This window comes from Physeter macrocephalus, unplaced genomic scaffold (genome assembly GCF_002837175.3).
Source record: "Physeter macrocephalus isolate SW-GA unplaced genomic scaffold, ASM283717v5 random_687, whole genome shotgun sequence".
In the NCBI taxonomy this organism is placed as follows: domain Eukaryota; kingdom Metazoa; phylum Chordata; class Mammalia; order Artiodactyla; family Physeteridae; genus Physeter; species Physeter macrocephalus.
Window position 1 is genome coordinate 24099 of NW_021146016.1, and position 17062 is coordinate 41160.

A 17062-nucleotide genomic window follows, 5' to 3' on the forward strand; every position below is an offset into this window, starting at 1 on the left:
TAAGACCCAAATATATTAAATAACGTGAATTGGAACTCACGGAATTTTGCTTCATCCTCTAAGCCAGGAAATAAGCATTTCCTCCTTGGAGGGTGTGAAGCTGGCTGCAGGACGGTCTCAGAATGACAGGATGGAGGGCTAAGAGCCTGCCTTCACTGAGCCGTTCTTTAGCCTCAAAGGGACTTGACCCCTGCAGTTCTCATCAGTCAAATGACCAGGAATGGTCACAGTGGCATCAGGGTCTTAATAATTACCTAAAAAGGAAAACGGTCAGAGAAGAGGGAACTGTCCATTATTACGGATGAATTATCTTCACAACAATCCTTGAAACAGGTATTATTTTTCCTAATCAAGATAAGGAGATGGGGGCCCAAGATGTTTAGGTAGATTCTGTCCCCAGGCATGGCTGGTAAGTTATTGTATCTGTTCAGCCGGATCTGACCCCAGTGGTGGGGCCCTACCCCTTACACCACGCAGCCTCCGTCTCACAGGTGAAAAGTGACATCAATGCAGCAGGGCCAGAGGACCCGAGTTGAGATCGCTGACCTTGGCCCATGTCGGCTCCACGCCTGGCCACATCTGCAGCACCAGCGTCCATCTGCAAAGGACAGATGCCCCCAGCTCTGGGCAAGACGTGTCGTGGAGAGCAGCCCTCCCAGGCCTGACCTCGCTGCTCTGGAGCTACCCAACTCAGCGCCATGACAGAGTGCCCCCTGCGGGGGCCAAAGCAGCCTGTAGTCCCGAACTTGGTGGCCCTATTGGCAACCACCTTGGTGGAGGAAGCCGCATCCTCAGTGGGGAAGCAGGCATTTTCAGAAGCTGAGATGTGTGCCGGTAGTCCCACTGGAGAAAGACTTGCCATCTCCCGACAAGGGGGACGTCCGGTGGGGAAGCGTTCTGCCCTGCCCTGTGCTCTCTCCTCTTCTGCAAAGAACACTCCTCAGTCCCACCAGCCCCTTTGTGTCACCCTGAGCTGCGTCACTGCTGGGACTTAAGAGCCAAAAGCCACTCTCACGTCAGCTGGGAGGTGTCAACAGCTTTCTCACTTGTGAACGCCATGCTGCGTACTCACCATTATCGATGGATTCGGTTGTTGATTCATGGATATTCATTGGCACTTGCTATGTTGTAGGTACCATTTGAAGAGGTAGGAGGAGAGAAGTGAACAGGTGAACAAGCACCATCCCCAGCTTCCAAGTCTCTGTCTCTCTCTTACACACACACACACACACACACACACACACACACACCCCTCATCCCATCTTCCGAGGCTGGTGGGTCCACCTGCCTTCCAGTTCCAGCCCCTCCCACCTCTGGGAGCTCCCTCCCTCTAGTGTCCCCTCTCTTTCTCTCCATCTTAAGCTGCTTCTCCACTGACCCCTCCCCTCCACGCCCCTCCAGGGTGCTTCCACCCTCACAAAAGAAAACACCCACCCTGACTTGTCTCCTCCTACAGCTACCACCCCTGTGTCCCCTTCTGTTCACAGCAGAGGTTCAGAAGGGTGGACTTGCTGCCCCCTTTCCCATGTCCCATTGATCCCCCAGTCTCTGGGGGTTCAGCTTCTGGTCCCATCACCCCATGGTCACTGGAGGTCTCTGGGCACCAAATTCCACAGGCGCTTCTCTGCCCTCCCCTGTCTGAATCAAATAATGTCATCATCTGTCTGCCCCCAACTCGCTCTTCTTTCCCTGACACCTCCTTATCTCTGCGATGGACACCACCACCCATGCAGCCCCCGAAGCCAGGAACTTGAAAGTCGGCTTTGACGTCATCTGCTGTCTCCCCCCTGCTCCCTCCTCTGGCCTCTTATTCATGAATTCCTCTTGTTTTCATGTCTTTAAGAGCTCCATCCCTTACTTTCCATGCACACCCTCCCTGGCTATAATTAGGGCCTTCATAAGCCTCTCCTGGCCCTGAAATCTCCTTGTTCATCTCTGCTTCTGGTCTCGGCCCCTTCCATTCTATCCTGTGTGTCACCACTGAGCACCTTTCTAGAATTCTTATCTGATCCCCTCCTCGTGGTGTTCCTGGCTTTCCATCAGCACGCTAAGGCCGCCCTCCGCATGTCCCTGGGACCTGACTTGTGCATGCCCCTCCAGCCTCATCTCCCCCCGCTTCCTGCCCCCTCACACACATCCGTTACGAGCAGCCCAGTGATCAGTGTCTGACCGAGATCGAGCTCAACGACAAGACCCTTGATAATGCTGTGAGGCAGGCTCCCCAAACTGAGAACCGTGACCCTCTGGTAGTGTCCACCAGGCAAGCTTAAGACATGGGTCGAGAAAAAATAGAAGGAAAATATGCCTACCCACCCAAGGGAGCCCCTCTGTCCTTTTTTTTTTTTTTTTTTTTTTTTTTTGTAGATGCAAGTTTTGCTCAGGATGATTCCTCCATGCCTGGGCTGTTCCTTTCATTGTGTATTCTCCAGCCATGTCCTTGGAGCTCTGGTCGTAGACACTGTTTGTAGGAAAATAAATAGAGATTAGATGTGTCTCCTCAAACTTAGAGTTTCACAAACAATAAACAAAAGTGAGCTACAGAAAAGAAAAAAAAGAGAGAGAGACAGAGAGGAGATGCCAGGAAGCTTTAATCTGGGAGAGGGGATTTTACAATTGAGTTCATGACCTGACTGTTGGTGTCTTTCCTGGCTGATTAAGACAGCCAGTGCTGTTTCCTGTCGCTCACGGTAACAATGATGGCATGGATCTAAAACGAGGTGCCTGCTAAGCAGAACTTGCTAGATCTCAACTGGGTGTCCCAGTTAGGATTTTCAGCACTGTTGAAATTCTCAACATCAGAGATATTTGGCCGCAGAAACTCACAGCAGTATTAATTATCCTTCTCATTACGATCGCTCCTTTTTGCTACCAAAAGCAGGCCTTCCAAATGTGACATTTGTGTTCATTACAAAATGAAATCACTGGGCCATTTAATTAACACTTGCTGTAAATAGTCAGTGATTCCCGAGTGCCAAGGGGTGGGTGTGAGAGGGAGGGGGAGGAGAGGGGGGGCCCAGTGGAGGAAACCTAGCTGATGTCATCTTGCTGGATGGTGTTCAACCTGCCGCCCCCTGAGACTTCTACACGTCAAAGGGGACCAGACTCCCCGAGGCTTCAGAGCCTCCAGTATTTAACAGGCTCAAACATGTAATAGCATAGCACATATTTATTCCTACTTAGACCTTCTGATAATATATCCTCAGGTTATAGCATCCTCTGGGTCAGGTTGGGTGTGGCATCAGTCGTGGTACCGAGCCAGGTTTGCCCTTGGCCTAGAGCACCGTCTCCTTTGACTCAAAAAGAAGCCCTAAGGGACTTCCCTGGTGGTCCAGTGGTTAAGATTCCGTGCTCCCAGTGCAGGGGACCCAGTTCGACCCCTGGTCAGGGAACTAGATCCCACATGCCACAGCTAAGAGCCCGCATGCTGCAACTGAAAGAACCCGCGTGCCGCAACTAAAGATCCCACGTGCCACAACTCAAGATCCCACATGCCTCAACTAAAGGTCCTGCATGCCACAACTAAGACCCAGCACAGCCAAATACATAAATAAGTATTAAAAAAAAAAAAAAAGAAAAAGCAGCCCTAAGATTCAGTCCTACTGGGAATTCTCTGGCAGTCCAGTGGTTAGGGTTTCACACTTTCACTGCTCAGGGCCCGGGTTCAATCCCCGTGCAGGGAACTCAGATCCCACAAGCTGTGCAGCATGGCCAAAAAAATAAAAAGATTCAGTCCTACTAAATACGCTGAAGAGCCTGTTGTAAATTGTAGGTTTTATTAGTATTCAGGTACTTGGGGCCAACAGATCAGGAGATGACTGCCATTGAAAAGAGAGATTGCTACTCGGTTCCCAAGAGGAGGGGGTGCCCCATGCCAGGCAGGGCCACATGGGGAAGGACCAGGCTCGGCCAGGAGGCACAGGGAGTGGGGGGCCTGTGGGCACCAGCCTTTATTGTGGTTTCTGCAGGAAAGAATGGGTGAGGCAGGGTCGGCAGGCTGAGGGTTGGCTAGCTTGAATAATGTCAGCAGGCTTTGGGGCGTGTTGTAACTGTCCCACGTTATCCAGTTGCTGGCCCTGGGATGATTAAGGCAGGTGGATAGCGGCCTGGAATGTGAAATCCCCATAGGGGAGGCGAGGAAGTGTATGTGGGCGCTGGATTGGCCGGTCTGCCTGCAAGAGGTGTGCTCACAGGTGAATCCTTTACCATCTTTAGGAATTGGCTAAGCCTGGGAGGGGATGTCCCTCCAGAGTCAACAAGGCCCCAGACGTCAAAGCATCCAAAACGCATAGTTAATACAGAATCAGACTTGGAATTGTCCACACAGACCCTCTGAACCTGCGAGACATCATTCATTTCCTTAGGTTTACCCAGAGACCTGGAATTTTCTTTGCGAACCGGGTCTTTGAGGAAGCCCTCTGCGCTGGTAGGTTAGCAAATGCAACATCGCCACCTACTGCCCGAAAGGAGGACCTTTGACCAGGCTCTCAGGAAAATCCAAAGGAACAGAGCTGGCATCCAGACTTTGAACACACACCGTCAGCCTTCCCCGTCTCCCTAGAAGTGTCTTCTCCGGTAGTGTGCGCTGGGCCTCGGTGTGGGATTGAGATGTCTGAGGTGTGTTTTTCTCTGGGCACTTTTGTCTCACCAGCTCCCTAGCGCAGATGGAAAGTTCGGGATGAATTAAATATCCAGGGTTACGGAGCAATAATATGACAGACCTGGAACTCACAGGGTTTCCCAGGCTCTTTCTCGGTGATAAAGGTTAACAGGAAACTGCTTTCCAGTTTCTTTCCAAAGGAGGTGATTTTTTTTTCCGTCCATCTCAGAATATGCTTGTGATTTCCTCCACCTTCCTGTCTCTTGTGCAGCCAGGGAACAAATACTGTCTCAAAAGGCATAGAATTTGCCATCTTATTTCAGTTTTCCATTATTAGAGAGTTGGAAAGGGAAGTGTTACTTTTTTTTCTTAACATGCTGTTGAGGAGAGAATGGGGGGCAGGGGGGCAGAATGTCTTCGCTCCTTAATTCTCAAGAATTAAAGCAAATGGGATCAAGATGTAAGGCATTGCTTTGACAAAATTAAGTTATTTCAGACCCATCAGCTTTAGACTCAGAATTACTATTCCAGAGCTAAGGTCACTGACTGGCAAACTCTAGAAGCCTCTGCTGTTCCTCTTCTGGCTCTAGGATTGAAAGCCATCAGCAGCCCTGCGTGAGCAGCTTTCCACGTTCACGGTGAAAGAAGGGGCAGGCGGACAGGGGCTGGGTGTGGAGTATAAGACCCCCCATCATAAATGGTCTGGGAAATCATTTATTATTTTTTCTCCCTCCTGCATTGTCCATTGCCCATTTCACTGTCAAGTAAGAACTCCCACCAACGGTGTGTGGAGAGGAGGACAGTTGAAAGCGTCTTTCATTCATAGGACCTTAAATGTTGGTGCCAGGTTCTGGATTCGTGCTGGGGATGCAAAAATGAATGAGATTTGGTCCCAGGCCTCAAGGAGTTAGCAGCCTACTAAGAAGGCATCTCAGGGAACAGAAGATCACGGGACCGTGGGGCCACACGATAAGCAGAGGGCGTCACCGGAGCCCAGGAGAGGAGGTCTTCTGTGGGGACCGTCCGCAGAGTCAGCGAAAACTTGTGGTGACCCCGAGTGAGGCTGAAGGGAGCAGGAGTGAGCTGGGGTGTGCAGGAGGATGGTTCTGGAAGGGAGAGGAATAGCTCGCACACAGGCACAGAAGCAAGCTGATCTGTAATAGGCCACGCCTGCAGGTCGCCCAGCTGAGTTGGCTTTGCTCTGACCCACCCAGAGCCCCATCCTGAGCCTCTGTCACCCTTTCCCCCTCCCCTCCTCTGCTTCCTTTCCCTTCCCGTCCATCTGTCTGCCTTCCTTCCCTCCTTCTGATTTTGCTATTCTGACTTACCCCTTGCCAAAAAGTTTACAACGGATGTAGACTTTTTAATTACATCAAATGTAACTTACAGTCCATATCGACGGATCAGATGTGAAACCCGCGGATATGTACTGACTGTACTGCACCATTTTATTTACTTTTTAAAATTTTGTTTGTTTTAATTAATTTATTTATTTTTGGCTGCGTTGGGTCTTCGTTGCCGCGCACGGGCTCTGTCTAGTTGCACTGAGCGGAGGCTACTCTTCGTTGCGGTGCGCGGGCTTCTCATTGCGGTGGCTTCCCTTGTTGCGGGGCACGGACTGTAGGCGCCCAGGCTTCAGTAGCTGTGGCATGCAGGCTCAGTAGTTGTGGTTCGCGGGCTCTAGAGCGCAAGCTCAGTAGTTGTGGCGCACGGGCTTAGTTGCTCCACGGCATGTGGGATCTTCCAGGACCAGGGCTCGAAGCTGTGTCACCTGCATTGGCAGGTGGATTCTTAACCCCTGCGCCACCAGGGAAGCCCTACTGCACCATTTTATATCAGGGACTTGAGCATCTGAGGGTTTTGATATCCTGGGGGAGGGGCGGGTCCTGGAACCAATCCCCTGTGGATACCAAGGGAAAACTGTTTTGCTTTGAGATGTAGAATTTGCTTCTATATTTCAAGTCTCCATTACTAGGGGAGTGAAAGTAGTACAGCTTTACAGTTCCTCTGAGACCACCTCAGACCCTTTATGGAGACCTCCATGACCTAGAATACTTGCTCCAAAAGCCGGAGGCAGGTGCTTTTTTTTTTTTTCTTGTTTTTTATTTTTCGGTAGGGAAGGGGGTGATGGTAGAGATCAACCAGCCAACTCATTCCCAGGCTTTGCATGAATAAAGACTATATTGTAATTTCCAAAAATTTTGTAGACCCTCCATGATGGTAATTGTCAGACTAATATCTGTGGATTGAAAATATCTACTAATCTCTGAAGTTACTCTGGATTCAATTACAAATTTAAATGAATCTGTGTTGTATTCATCACGACAGCCTCTGCACACATCTGTAAAATGGTCAAAGCTGTTGTTTACTTAGTCTGCAGACATGAGGCTGCAAACTGGGGGGCCACGGGCTCGCCCAAGCCTACACACACATTTTGTTTGCCTTACAGCGTTGGTGTGTTGGTTTTGCTATCGTTGTTGTTTTAATCTGAATTAGGTTCCAGTATTTGAAAGCAGCAGGCTTCTTAGGTGGGGAACTGCTGACCACGTCCTGCTGTCTTTTACAGACTGGCAAGCAGAAGCCCAGCAAGGTTATGGGACTTGCCCTGAATCACACAGCACTGGGCCCAGATCACTGGGCTCTCGGCTTCCTCCCCAGGATTCTTTCCATCACATCGTAACGCTGTTCTGGACGATCATAGCACTTGTTTCTTCTCATTTCACCTCCTGCCCCCTCTTGGGGCCCCCAGTTTCCATGAGGCAGGTACCCAGTGCCCTCCAGGGGTTGCCACCCCACTCAGAACCTCTTCCCCACCAAGGCTCTGCGTGCCAATCATTTCCTTCTCCCCTCTCATCACAGCTCCCTCAGTGCAGCTGATCCTTAGACAAGTACAAGTGCCTTACCTAATTAAGGAACTGACTAAACTCCAGAGTCGATGTGTAAAGGATCGTTGAATGTAAACTTAAATAACTTCAGTATGTGTTGTCTTGACAAAAATCCGTAAGTTTCACCTGGATAAGAAATCCAGTTCTCATTTGGCTTCGCGTGCATGAATATCACGGCTTTAAGAAGACTAGCCACAGCTCTCTGGAGATGCAGACGTCAAACCCCACCTTGCCATCTTCACAAAGATCTGCTATAACCATCTCAAGGAGAAATAGGGCCCTTTTTTCGATTAAGCAGAAGAAATTATCTTTTAAAACTCCAGCTCAACAGTGATTAGGACAAAAAGTGATGCAATGGAAACAAACGACATTATAAAAAAATTGGAAAGCAGGTAATGAAAAAGGAAGTAAATGGTCAAGTTCAAGTTTACTCTTAGAGGTTGATGGCAGGCCGGCTCTTTGCTATGAGAAGGGCTGTCAGTCATGATGGTCCTAACCCACGGTAAACGAACTTGAAAAGCACTGTTTTCTCTCAAAAAGGAATGGTGGAAGCAGTAGATGATGCCTTTTTCTTTTGTTCCTGTTGGATTGGGAGTCCTTATCCTCAAGTCAAATCGTGTAACTCGGAGGACACTTGATTTCCTGCCTGATTGGTTGATGCTTCTGTAGTTCACTGGCAGTTTTTTCTCTTCCAGGTTCTATATAGAGAGCATCTCATACCTAAAGGACAATGCCACCATAGAGCTCTTCTTCCTGAACGCCAAGTCCTGTATCTACAAGGTAAGAACTTCTTCTTCCTGTTCAGAGTTTTCCGTTGAAATCTGAAAGTCTCCTTTGAAGCTGGGAAACCCAGCTTGTTGCCCCTAATGCGATTTTATTGATTAGTAGATGTAATTTATAAATTAATGACTATAAATAAATGAGAACTCCGTGGAGCTAAAGCTATCGGGTGTTCATAACGTGACTACTTCCGATCCCATCACTGTGTTTCAGCTCCTTGGGGGTGTTCCTTTAGCTTGATTTTAGGGGTCTCCTGAACTTGGCAACTGTGGCCAAACGAGGGAAACCCAGACCAATGTGACAAATGCACTAGGTCTCACAGTTACAGATGAACCTCTTAGAACCAAATGCATGTGTATTTGATCATTTTTGGATGTTCTGGAAGTATCTCTCAAAAGGATGCTATTGGCACTTTGGGTGAGACCATTTTTTATTTTTTTTATTGAATATAGTTGATTTACAATGTGTAAATTTTTGCTGTACAGCAAAGTGATTCAGTTTTATATATACATATATATATATATATATATATATATATATATACACACACACATTCTTTTTCATATTCCTTTCCATGATGGTGCCTCCCAGGAGACTGAACGTAGTTCTGAATGTGCTGTACAGCAGGACCTTGTTGTTTATCCATCTTGTAGATACTAGTTTGCACCTGCTCATCGCGAGCTCTTACTCCACCCCCCCCACCCCCCTCCCCCTTGGCGACCACAAGTCTGTTAACAGTTTTTTTACTGTGATGAAAGTTACCGTGGTCTCCATCGATAAGTGTACAGTTCAGTGGTATTAAGTACGTTTACCTTGTTTTACAGCCATCCTCACATCCATCCACAGAACTCTGCATCATACAGAACTGAAACTCTGTACCCCTTAAACAGTAGCTCCCCAGTCTCCCCACCGCCAGCCCCTGGCAACCTCCATTCCATTTTCTGTCTTTATGGACTTGACTCCTCTGGGTACCTCAGGCGAGTGGCGTCACGCAGTACGTGTCCTGTTGTGACTGGCTTATTTGACTGAGCGTCATGTCCTCAAGGTTCATCCGTGTTGTAGCCGGTGTCAGAATTGCCTTCCTTTTTATGGCTAATATTCCATTGTATGCAGTTACCACGTTTTGTTTATCCATCCACCAGTCAGTGGACGCTTGCGTAGCTTCCACCTTTTGGCTGTAGTGAATAATGCTGCTGTGAACGTGGGTTTATAAATATCTGTTCAGGTCCCTGCTTTCAGTTGTTTTGGGTGAATACCCAGAAGTGGAATTGTTGGATCACATGGTAATTCTATTTTTCATTTTTTGAGGCGCTGCCATACTGCTTTCCATACTGACTGCACCATTTTATATTCCCACTGACGGCGTGTAAAGATTCCGTTCTGCACATCCTTACCCACACTTGTTATTTTCTGGGTTTTTGTTTTTGTTTTTGTTTTTGTTTTAATAACAGCCAGCCTAGGAATTCCCTGGCTGTCCAGTGGTTAGGACTCTGTGCTTTCACTGCTGAGGGCACTGGTTCAATCCCTGGTCGGGGAATTATGATCCTGCAAGTTGCACAGTGCAGCCCCCAAATAAATAATAGCCATCCTAGTGGTATTAGGTGGTATCTCACTATGGTTTTAGTTTGCTTTTCCCTGACGATTAGTGATGTTGAGCATCTTTTCGTACGCTCTTTGGCCACTTGTACATCTTCTTCACGGACACGTCTATCCCAGGGACAGTTCTTAATTGAGTGGGACAGTCCCTTGCATCCAGTTCCCCCACGTGCTTGTAATGTTTCCTTTCACTGGATAACCCAAAACGCCCACAGAATCCAGCACACACCCCATCCCGGGGGAGAGGGGCTTGCAGAATACCGCTCCCTGCCCTGGGTTGAGAACCGTAACGAGGAGAACGTATTTAAAGTAAACACCCACGCTGCACCCGCCCTCCAACACGCCCCCTTCTGTCTCAGGAGTGCAGCCTTAGGTCAGCTGGTTAATGACCAGGGAGAAGGAGGGCCGATACTTAACGCCCATGGCACCGTGGTGGGCTTGGTGCTGAGTGCTTTCTGTAAGTCGTGTGGCTGCATCTTTGCACCATCTCTGAGATGAATACTATTCTTTATCTTAGTTTTCCCTGTGAAGAAGATGAGGCGCGGGGTGGTTATGAGATTCACCCGGGGTTGCATATGTCCTGAATGGCAGTCAGCCAGGGCTGAAGTCGGCAGCCTGATTCCAGATCACAGATCTCACCCGCTGGGCTGCGCTGTGCCCCGGAGGGCAGACTCTCCTTAGAGAACTTCGAAGCCGAGTACACCTGGCGTAACATGGTCAATGGCTGTATTCAGCGGGGGAGATCCTGCTGCCTGTGTTTTCCTGTTTAACTAAACCCAGTTTGGAGGGGTTGCACCAACTGACTACACGTTCAAGCACACACACAGGTGAAGCGGTCTGTCGGCCATCACTTTTCCTTCTGGAAGTTCTTCAGCACATCACTGCACAGAATAGTCCCACTGAATGCAAACGTTCAAAATCATGGAGGGCGTGGTAGTGATCAGATTCAGTTCTGTGAAAGAACCCCGCTTGGTGACAGCTGCTGAACCAAGACTTAACCTGGGCCCAGGCCCAGAGCGCTCAGACTGCAGTATTTGGGGGTTTTGCTGAATAGAAGAACAAAGACGCTGCATGTAGTTCCAGGGACTTGCAAATTTCTGCCTCTCTCTAAACGCTCATTTTCTCATTATAAAGTGGAAATAATAATACCAGTCTTACGGACCTCGTAGGTGGCGAGCGTCTCTGATGGTGTTTGTTTAATCCATGGGAAAGCACTTTGGAAGAATCCAGGAGTGAAAAGTGAGGACTGTCCACCAGGGGGCAGACTTGGGCAGTAGATGCCGGGGAAGTCGCTGACGGGGTGAAATCGCCCTCAACCCCCAGCAAGTAAAAAGTTGCCCCAAACTGTGCTTATACAGACCCCTGGGTTAAGGGAGCAGACATGGCTTCTCTCGGAGTTGTTCGGTTCAGTCTAGTCACAGATGCTGAGCTGAAGGTGACGATTTCAGTGCTTCTGAACACAGTGACCACAGAGGACTCTGGGATTAATGGGAAATTTTAAAAAAGAAATCCCCGGAACTAAAGAGGTGATGCATTCGGAGCCAGCCACATTTAGGGTCCGGGTGCCCACAGCCATCAGCCTGCCTGCTGACGTGGGTGGCGTGTGCCCTTCTAGAACCCCAGCTGTCTCTCCTCAGCATCTGTCCTGGAGCTTAGTCACTCGCGTCCGTGGGCCCGAGATGGCTCTTCTGAAGGTTACGAAGGAGACAGAATCGCGTCACAAGGCCACCCGTCTCCTTCCCGTCATCACAAATAATATTTTCATCTGCACAAGTTGACACTTAGAGTCTATAAAAATTTTTTCACTTATCTTACATTTTTTGAGGCTCATGAATGGGATGGAATCATCAGCTTTACTGAGGGAGGAAACCGATGCTGGAGAGATTTAGTAACTTAGTGAAAGACAAGGAACCAGAGGTGGTGGAACAGGCTTGGCACAGTTGTAAATACGTAAAGATGGCGGAAGGCCCTGGAGTAGAATGATTGTGATTAGGGGTTTAGACTCCGCGGCTCACAGACTTGGGTTCCCTTCCTACCTCTGCCTCTTAGCAACTGCAATACATGTGGACACCTTCTGTGACGTCTCCAAGCTTAATTTTCTTCTTTGGTTGCACAAGGATATTAAAAGGCCCAACCCACCACCTTCTTGGGGAGATGAAGCGAGATAGACCTGAAGGTGGTTAGCACCCCACCGGGCACGTTATTAGCTCCCGCGGAGATAGAATTGCTCACTTGGAATCAGATCTGAGTTCATCTTGGCTGCGATTTTCTGTGCGCTGCCCGCACTGCCCTCTGGCACTTTGGAGGCCCTGATGGACCTGAGAGTGGTGCCAGACACGTAAGCGGTAGGTGATGCTGGTACCAGCTGACCCAGCGCCCTCCCTGTGTCCTGGGGAGCGATTCCTACAACATACTAGAATCTAAGTTGTTCAGATGCCATAAGCTGTTTATTCCTGCTTCCTCCAAGTCCTTATTACTTCATTCGCTTTTTTAACGCGTTCACATTTATTTTTATCTATTTTTATCACAGCCTCCTGCTTTGATACCTGGTTTCTCCTATTTTCCATCTTTGTCGTGCTTCCTCCAAGTCCTTACTTCATTCGCTTTTTTAACGCGTTCACATTTATTTTTATCTATTTTTATCACAGCCTCCTGCTTTGATACCTGGTTTCTCCTATTTTCCATCTTTGTCATATGCTGTGGTTTAGAAGCCACATGGCTCTAGGAGGCTGTTTATGAAAAAGAGCCCCCCTCCCCCCTCCCCCCCCACAACTCCTGTGGCTTCCCGCAATTTCAGCTGTTTCTTCTGGTATTTGCCTCTCTCTGTTTCTAAATAATGGGCACAGGGTGTTATTCCTTGATTCATCTTTTTTTGATGTACTGAATTCCTCGTCAGGTAGGTGAGGATTGAGGTCTCCTATGCAACCACCCACACTTTCCTTTTCCCATTTTCCCAGTATGGTGATAGCACAGTTCTGGGCAAAAGCCTTACCCATCAGCATTACATTATTATGACTAATCCAAGTAGCATCCTAAGGTTGTGATTCCTTTTTTAGACAACCAGTTATTTTACCTAAAGGTAATAATAATTGCCTTGCTGTTACTTGTTTTAGTTTCTATGTACCCATCATTTTTTTTCCAAAAGCTACAGATTCCCAAATGTCTACCGACGTTAATTTGCATATGCATCAGATAATTCATCCATTCCTCTCTTTAGCTTGGTTTTCGTGGCTGCTGCCTTTGTTGTTTTTCCAGTCACCTCCCTTTCAGAGTCCTCTGTCCTTCTGTTCTTGTCTGGACACGGCCTCATTCCAGAGCCCTCAGCCCAAGATGCCCCTTTCCTGTCCCATCTTCCCTTCACCCCAGCTCTGGACTGGGTGCTCTGCTTCCTGGATCCCAAGTCTTCCTGTGTTTTGTTTGACAACATTGTTTCACTGGAGAACATCCTGCAGTAATCCAGAGAACGCGTATATGAGAAGTAAAATGTTTGGGTCCTTGCATATCTGAAAAAGCCTTTGCTCTACTTTTATATCTGGTTAATGGTTTGACTGGATGTGGAAATACAGAATGACTTCTCTCGGGATATCAAAGGTGTTGCCTCAGAGTCTTTGAGAGTTGCTCTGGTGAAGTCTGTAGTCCATATACTGTATGTGGACTCCCCCCCACCTCCATGACCACCCACGGGATCTTTTAGGATTTCTTTATTCCTCTTCATCTGAAGTTGCAGAATGGTGCGCCCTAAAGTAGGTCTTTGTAAGCCCACTATGTTGTGTATTCAATGGACACTTTTAGTCTGGACATTCGTATTCTTCAGTTCTGGGAGGTTTTTTGTATTGTTTCTTTAGTGATGTCTCTCTGTTTCCTCTGTGCTCTCCTTCTGGAGCTCCTGTTAATCAGATGACGGGCACAGCCTCCTGCTTTGATAACCTGGTTTCTCCTATTTTCCATCTTTGTCATTTTGTTCTACTTTCTAGAAGATTTCCTCAATATTATCTTTAATCTCCTCTATTGACTTTTTTTTTTTTTTTTTGCGGTACGCGGGCCTCTCACTGTTGTGGCCTCTCCTGTTGCAGAGCACAGGCTCCGGACGCGCAGGCTCAGCGGCCACGGCTCACGGGCCCAGCCGCTCCGCGGCACGTGGGATCTTCCCGGACCGGGGCACGAACCCGTGTCCCCTGCATCGGCAGGCGGACTCTCAACCACTGCGCCACCAGGGAAGCCCTCTATTGACTTTTTAACCTTTGCCATCATGTTTTGAATTTCCCAGACTTACTTCATATTATCTGATTTTTCTTTATATACATGTAATCCTATTATTGTCTTTGAGCCTAATATCCTCTTATCACTCCAATAATATTAATTATCATGCATGTTCTGTTTCCTTTGTGTTTCTTTCCCGTTCTTTTCTTTTTTTCTGTTTATTTATTTTGGTCTCTGTCTTTCATGTAGGAGGCTTTCCATCCATATTTAAGAGTGAGGCACCCAAAAGCTCCAAGTGCCCAGGTGGGGACGGTCCTCTGTGGCTGTCCCTGTGCAGTGTCCCAGTGGCAAGCTGTTTCTTTCCGTGGGAACCCTAAGTATCAGTGCTTGGTGTCTTTTCTCGTGGCTCTTCATTGTCTCCAGAGGGTGTAATGTCTTACTTCCCTCCTGGGATGTCTCCTCCCACTTCAGGGTCTTGGGGACGGAGTGACCTCCACTGGGGTGTAGGCCCCCTTTCTAATCCCTGAGCTCTCGGCCTACTTCATCCTAGCTCCCTGTGCGTCATCTTCTCCAGAGAGCAGACCTCTGATCTCTTCGACAGCACAAAAGCGAGGAAAGGTGTTTTGCTTTGTTCATTTGTTTTGTCATTTTCCCCAAACCACGAACGCCAGCTGGGAATCGACACAGGAAAGCAGAGCTCTCCTGCCAAGTTTTCCATCTGCTCCGCTCTCTCGGGATGTGGCTTCCTCTGTCAACTGGAGAAGGCCCACCAGTCAGCCCCGCGGGGGGCAGTGGACTTGCTACACTAGAGGGAGTGCTGGGGTGGACGTGGGCTCTAATCGCAGCACTTTCACCACCTTCAGGATTGAACCCTGCCTGCTTGGAGCTCTCCACTGGCAAAGTGAGCCTGCTGTCAAAATTAGCCACCACAGTAATTTTCAAAAGCTCTGCAGACAACAAGTGCTAGGTCATAAAATGTCAGTGTTGTTTTTTTTTTAATTTTTAAAATGAGGGATTCCCTTAGATGATAGCTCTTAAAGTTATAAGGGAAATATAGAATTCTGAAATCCAGCTTCCTTTCATCTTCAGAGGCATACCTTCCGAGAAATAAGAAAAGAGGCTCCCGGGACTTCCCTGGTGGCGCAGTGGTTAAGAATCCGCCTGCCGATGCAGCGGACACGGGTTCGAGCCCTGGTCCGGGATGATCCCACATGCCGCGGAGCAACTAAGCCCGCGTGCCACAACTACTGAGCCCGCGTGCCACAACTACTGAAGCCCGCGTGCCTAGAGCCCGTGCTCCGCAACAAGAGAAGCCACAGCCATGAGAAGCCCGCGCACCGCAACCAAGAGTAGCGCCACAACTAGAGAAAGCCTGCGCACAGCAACAAAGACCCAACGCGGGCATAAATGAATGAATGAATGAATGAATGAAAGAAAAGAGGCCCCCCACGCTGAAGGACCTTCCACTGCTATTCAGTTCCTCAGAGGAGCAATTTGATCCTTAGATGATTTAAGTTGGGTGAAGTGAGGGCCTGGTCAAAATAACTAGCTGCCCTGTTATGAATCTCATGTTTGAACGGAAGGGGTTTGACCATCCACTCTTTATATACATCCATCACATTTAAATGCTTGATCTCAAAGTTTGTCTTGTCCGAAATGATAACCAAAGAAACAGGGCCCGTGGCCACCATCTGAAGACGCACAGAAATGTGTCTCCTGGGTTGGAGGAGAAGTTGGCACCAGCATTTCTCTGAGTGAATTTTGACGATCACCTTCCACTGACCTCTCACTAAACAAGGCGCATAGTCAATGCTCAGTAAATTGTTTTTAATGGCTTCGTTTCCAATCCCAGGGAGCAAGGATTTGCATATTTCCTAGGAAATTACCAAGTTTGGAGCCTACATGTACCCACTGAGAGCAGATCATGTCAGAAAAACAAACAAACTTAAAATTCCTCCTTTCTGTGCACTGGGGGGTCTTGTCCAGCCTTCTGTGCCTAGATATCCGCATTGAACTAAGAACGTCATTTATGATGGAAGTCTAAACAGTCATCCCTGGGCCAAGTTTGCTGCTTTGGTCTAAATACCATCACTCTTGCTGAAATTAAAATAAGCAATCTTTATCTAAGATCTTCCAAGAGATTTGCTAATGAGCAGAGGATATCTCCTCTGAAGATGAGAGAAACAAAAGCCCAGAATCAAGTTCCACAGGACAAAGGAACCAACATAAACATTTGTCTCAGACTCACAGAATCCTGGTCCTTATCTCTTAGATGGAGGATTGCCAGCTTGGTGTGTGTGCTCACGTGACAGAGAGAGGAAGAGAAGGAGGACAAAGAGGGACTTCCATCTTCAACTCTCTAGAAATAAACATACGCAGACCCATCATCTGGGCTGTGCCCGTGACCTCTACAGGAGAGATTCCTCAGGATCGTGAAATGGACTGTATGCGGTGGACAGCGGGAGAAATACCCGGGCCACCGAGTGAGAGAGTGCCCCAGAGAAACATGAAGGGACTTGACTGATGAAAAACTGGCAAAGGGCTCAGAGAGGAATTGTGGAAGATCACATCAGCCTCACCCGGCTCCTCAGCCCCTGATTGCCTGGGGCACCTTCCCGTAGCCACTGTAGGTTGTGCAGTGAGACAGGGCGTCACGTGGGCTCAACGAGGCTGAATGTGGGTGTCAGGACCCACTGGGATGTTATACGTGGTGACCGATACACACACACATGTAGACACACACAAACAATGCTGCCCACCTCCTTAAAAAATAAGTCTTAGGGCTTCCCTGGTGGCACAGTGGTTGAGAATCCGCCTGCTAATGCAGGGGACACGGGTTCGAGCCCTGGTCTGGGAGGATCCCACATGCCGCGGAGCAACTGGGCCCGTGAGCCGCAACTACTGAGCCTGTGCGTCTGGAGCCCGTGCTCCGCAACAAGAGAAGCCACCTCAATGAGAAGCCTGTGCACTGCAACGAAGAGTAGCCCCCGCTCGCCACAACTAC

General features: G+C 48.5%; 1 protein-coding gene across 3 annotated transcripts in view; it reads left to right on the forward strand.

Annotated features, from left to right (window-relative positions):
• The window catches only part of LOC114485209 (FERM domain-containing protein 4A-like), a 38773-nt gene that overhangs the window by 15820 nt on the left and 5891 nt on the right, over window positions 1-17062 (forward strand). For 2 of the 3 annotated variants that reach the window (XR_008616771.1, XM_055083276.1), the window contains exons 3-4: window positions 8178-8262; window positions 15148-17056. Coding sequence is in view for 2 of the 3 variants with exons in the window: in XM_055083276.1 (XP_054939251.1) it covers window positions 8178-8262; window positions 15148-15309 (247 nt within the window). In the remaining variant the exon portion in view is untranslated. Of the gene's footprint in view, window positions 1-8177; window positions 8263-15147; window positions 17057-17062 lie in introns of those variants that run through there. The other variant, XM_028486203.1, reaches the window with a different exon arrangement.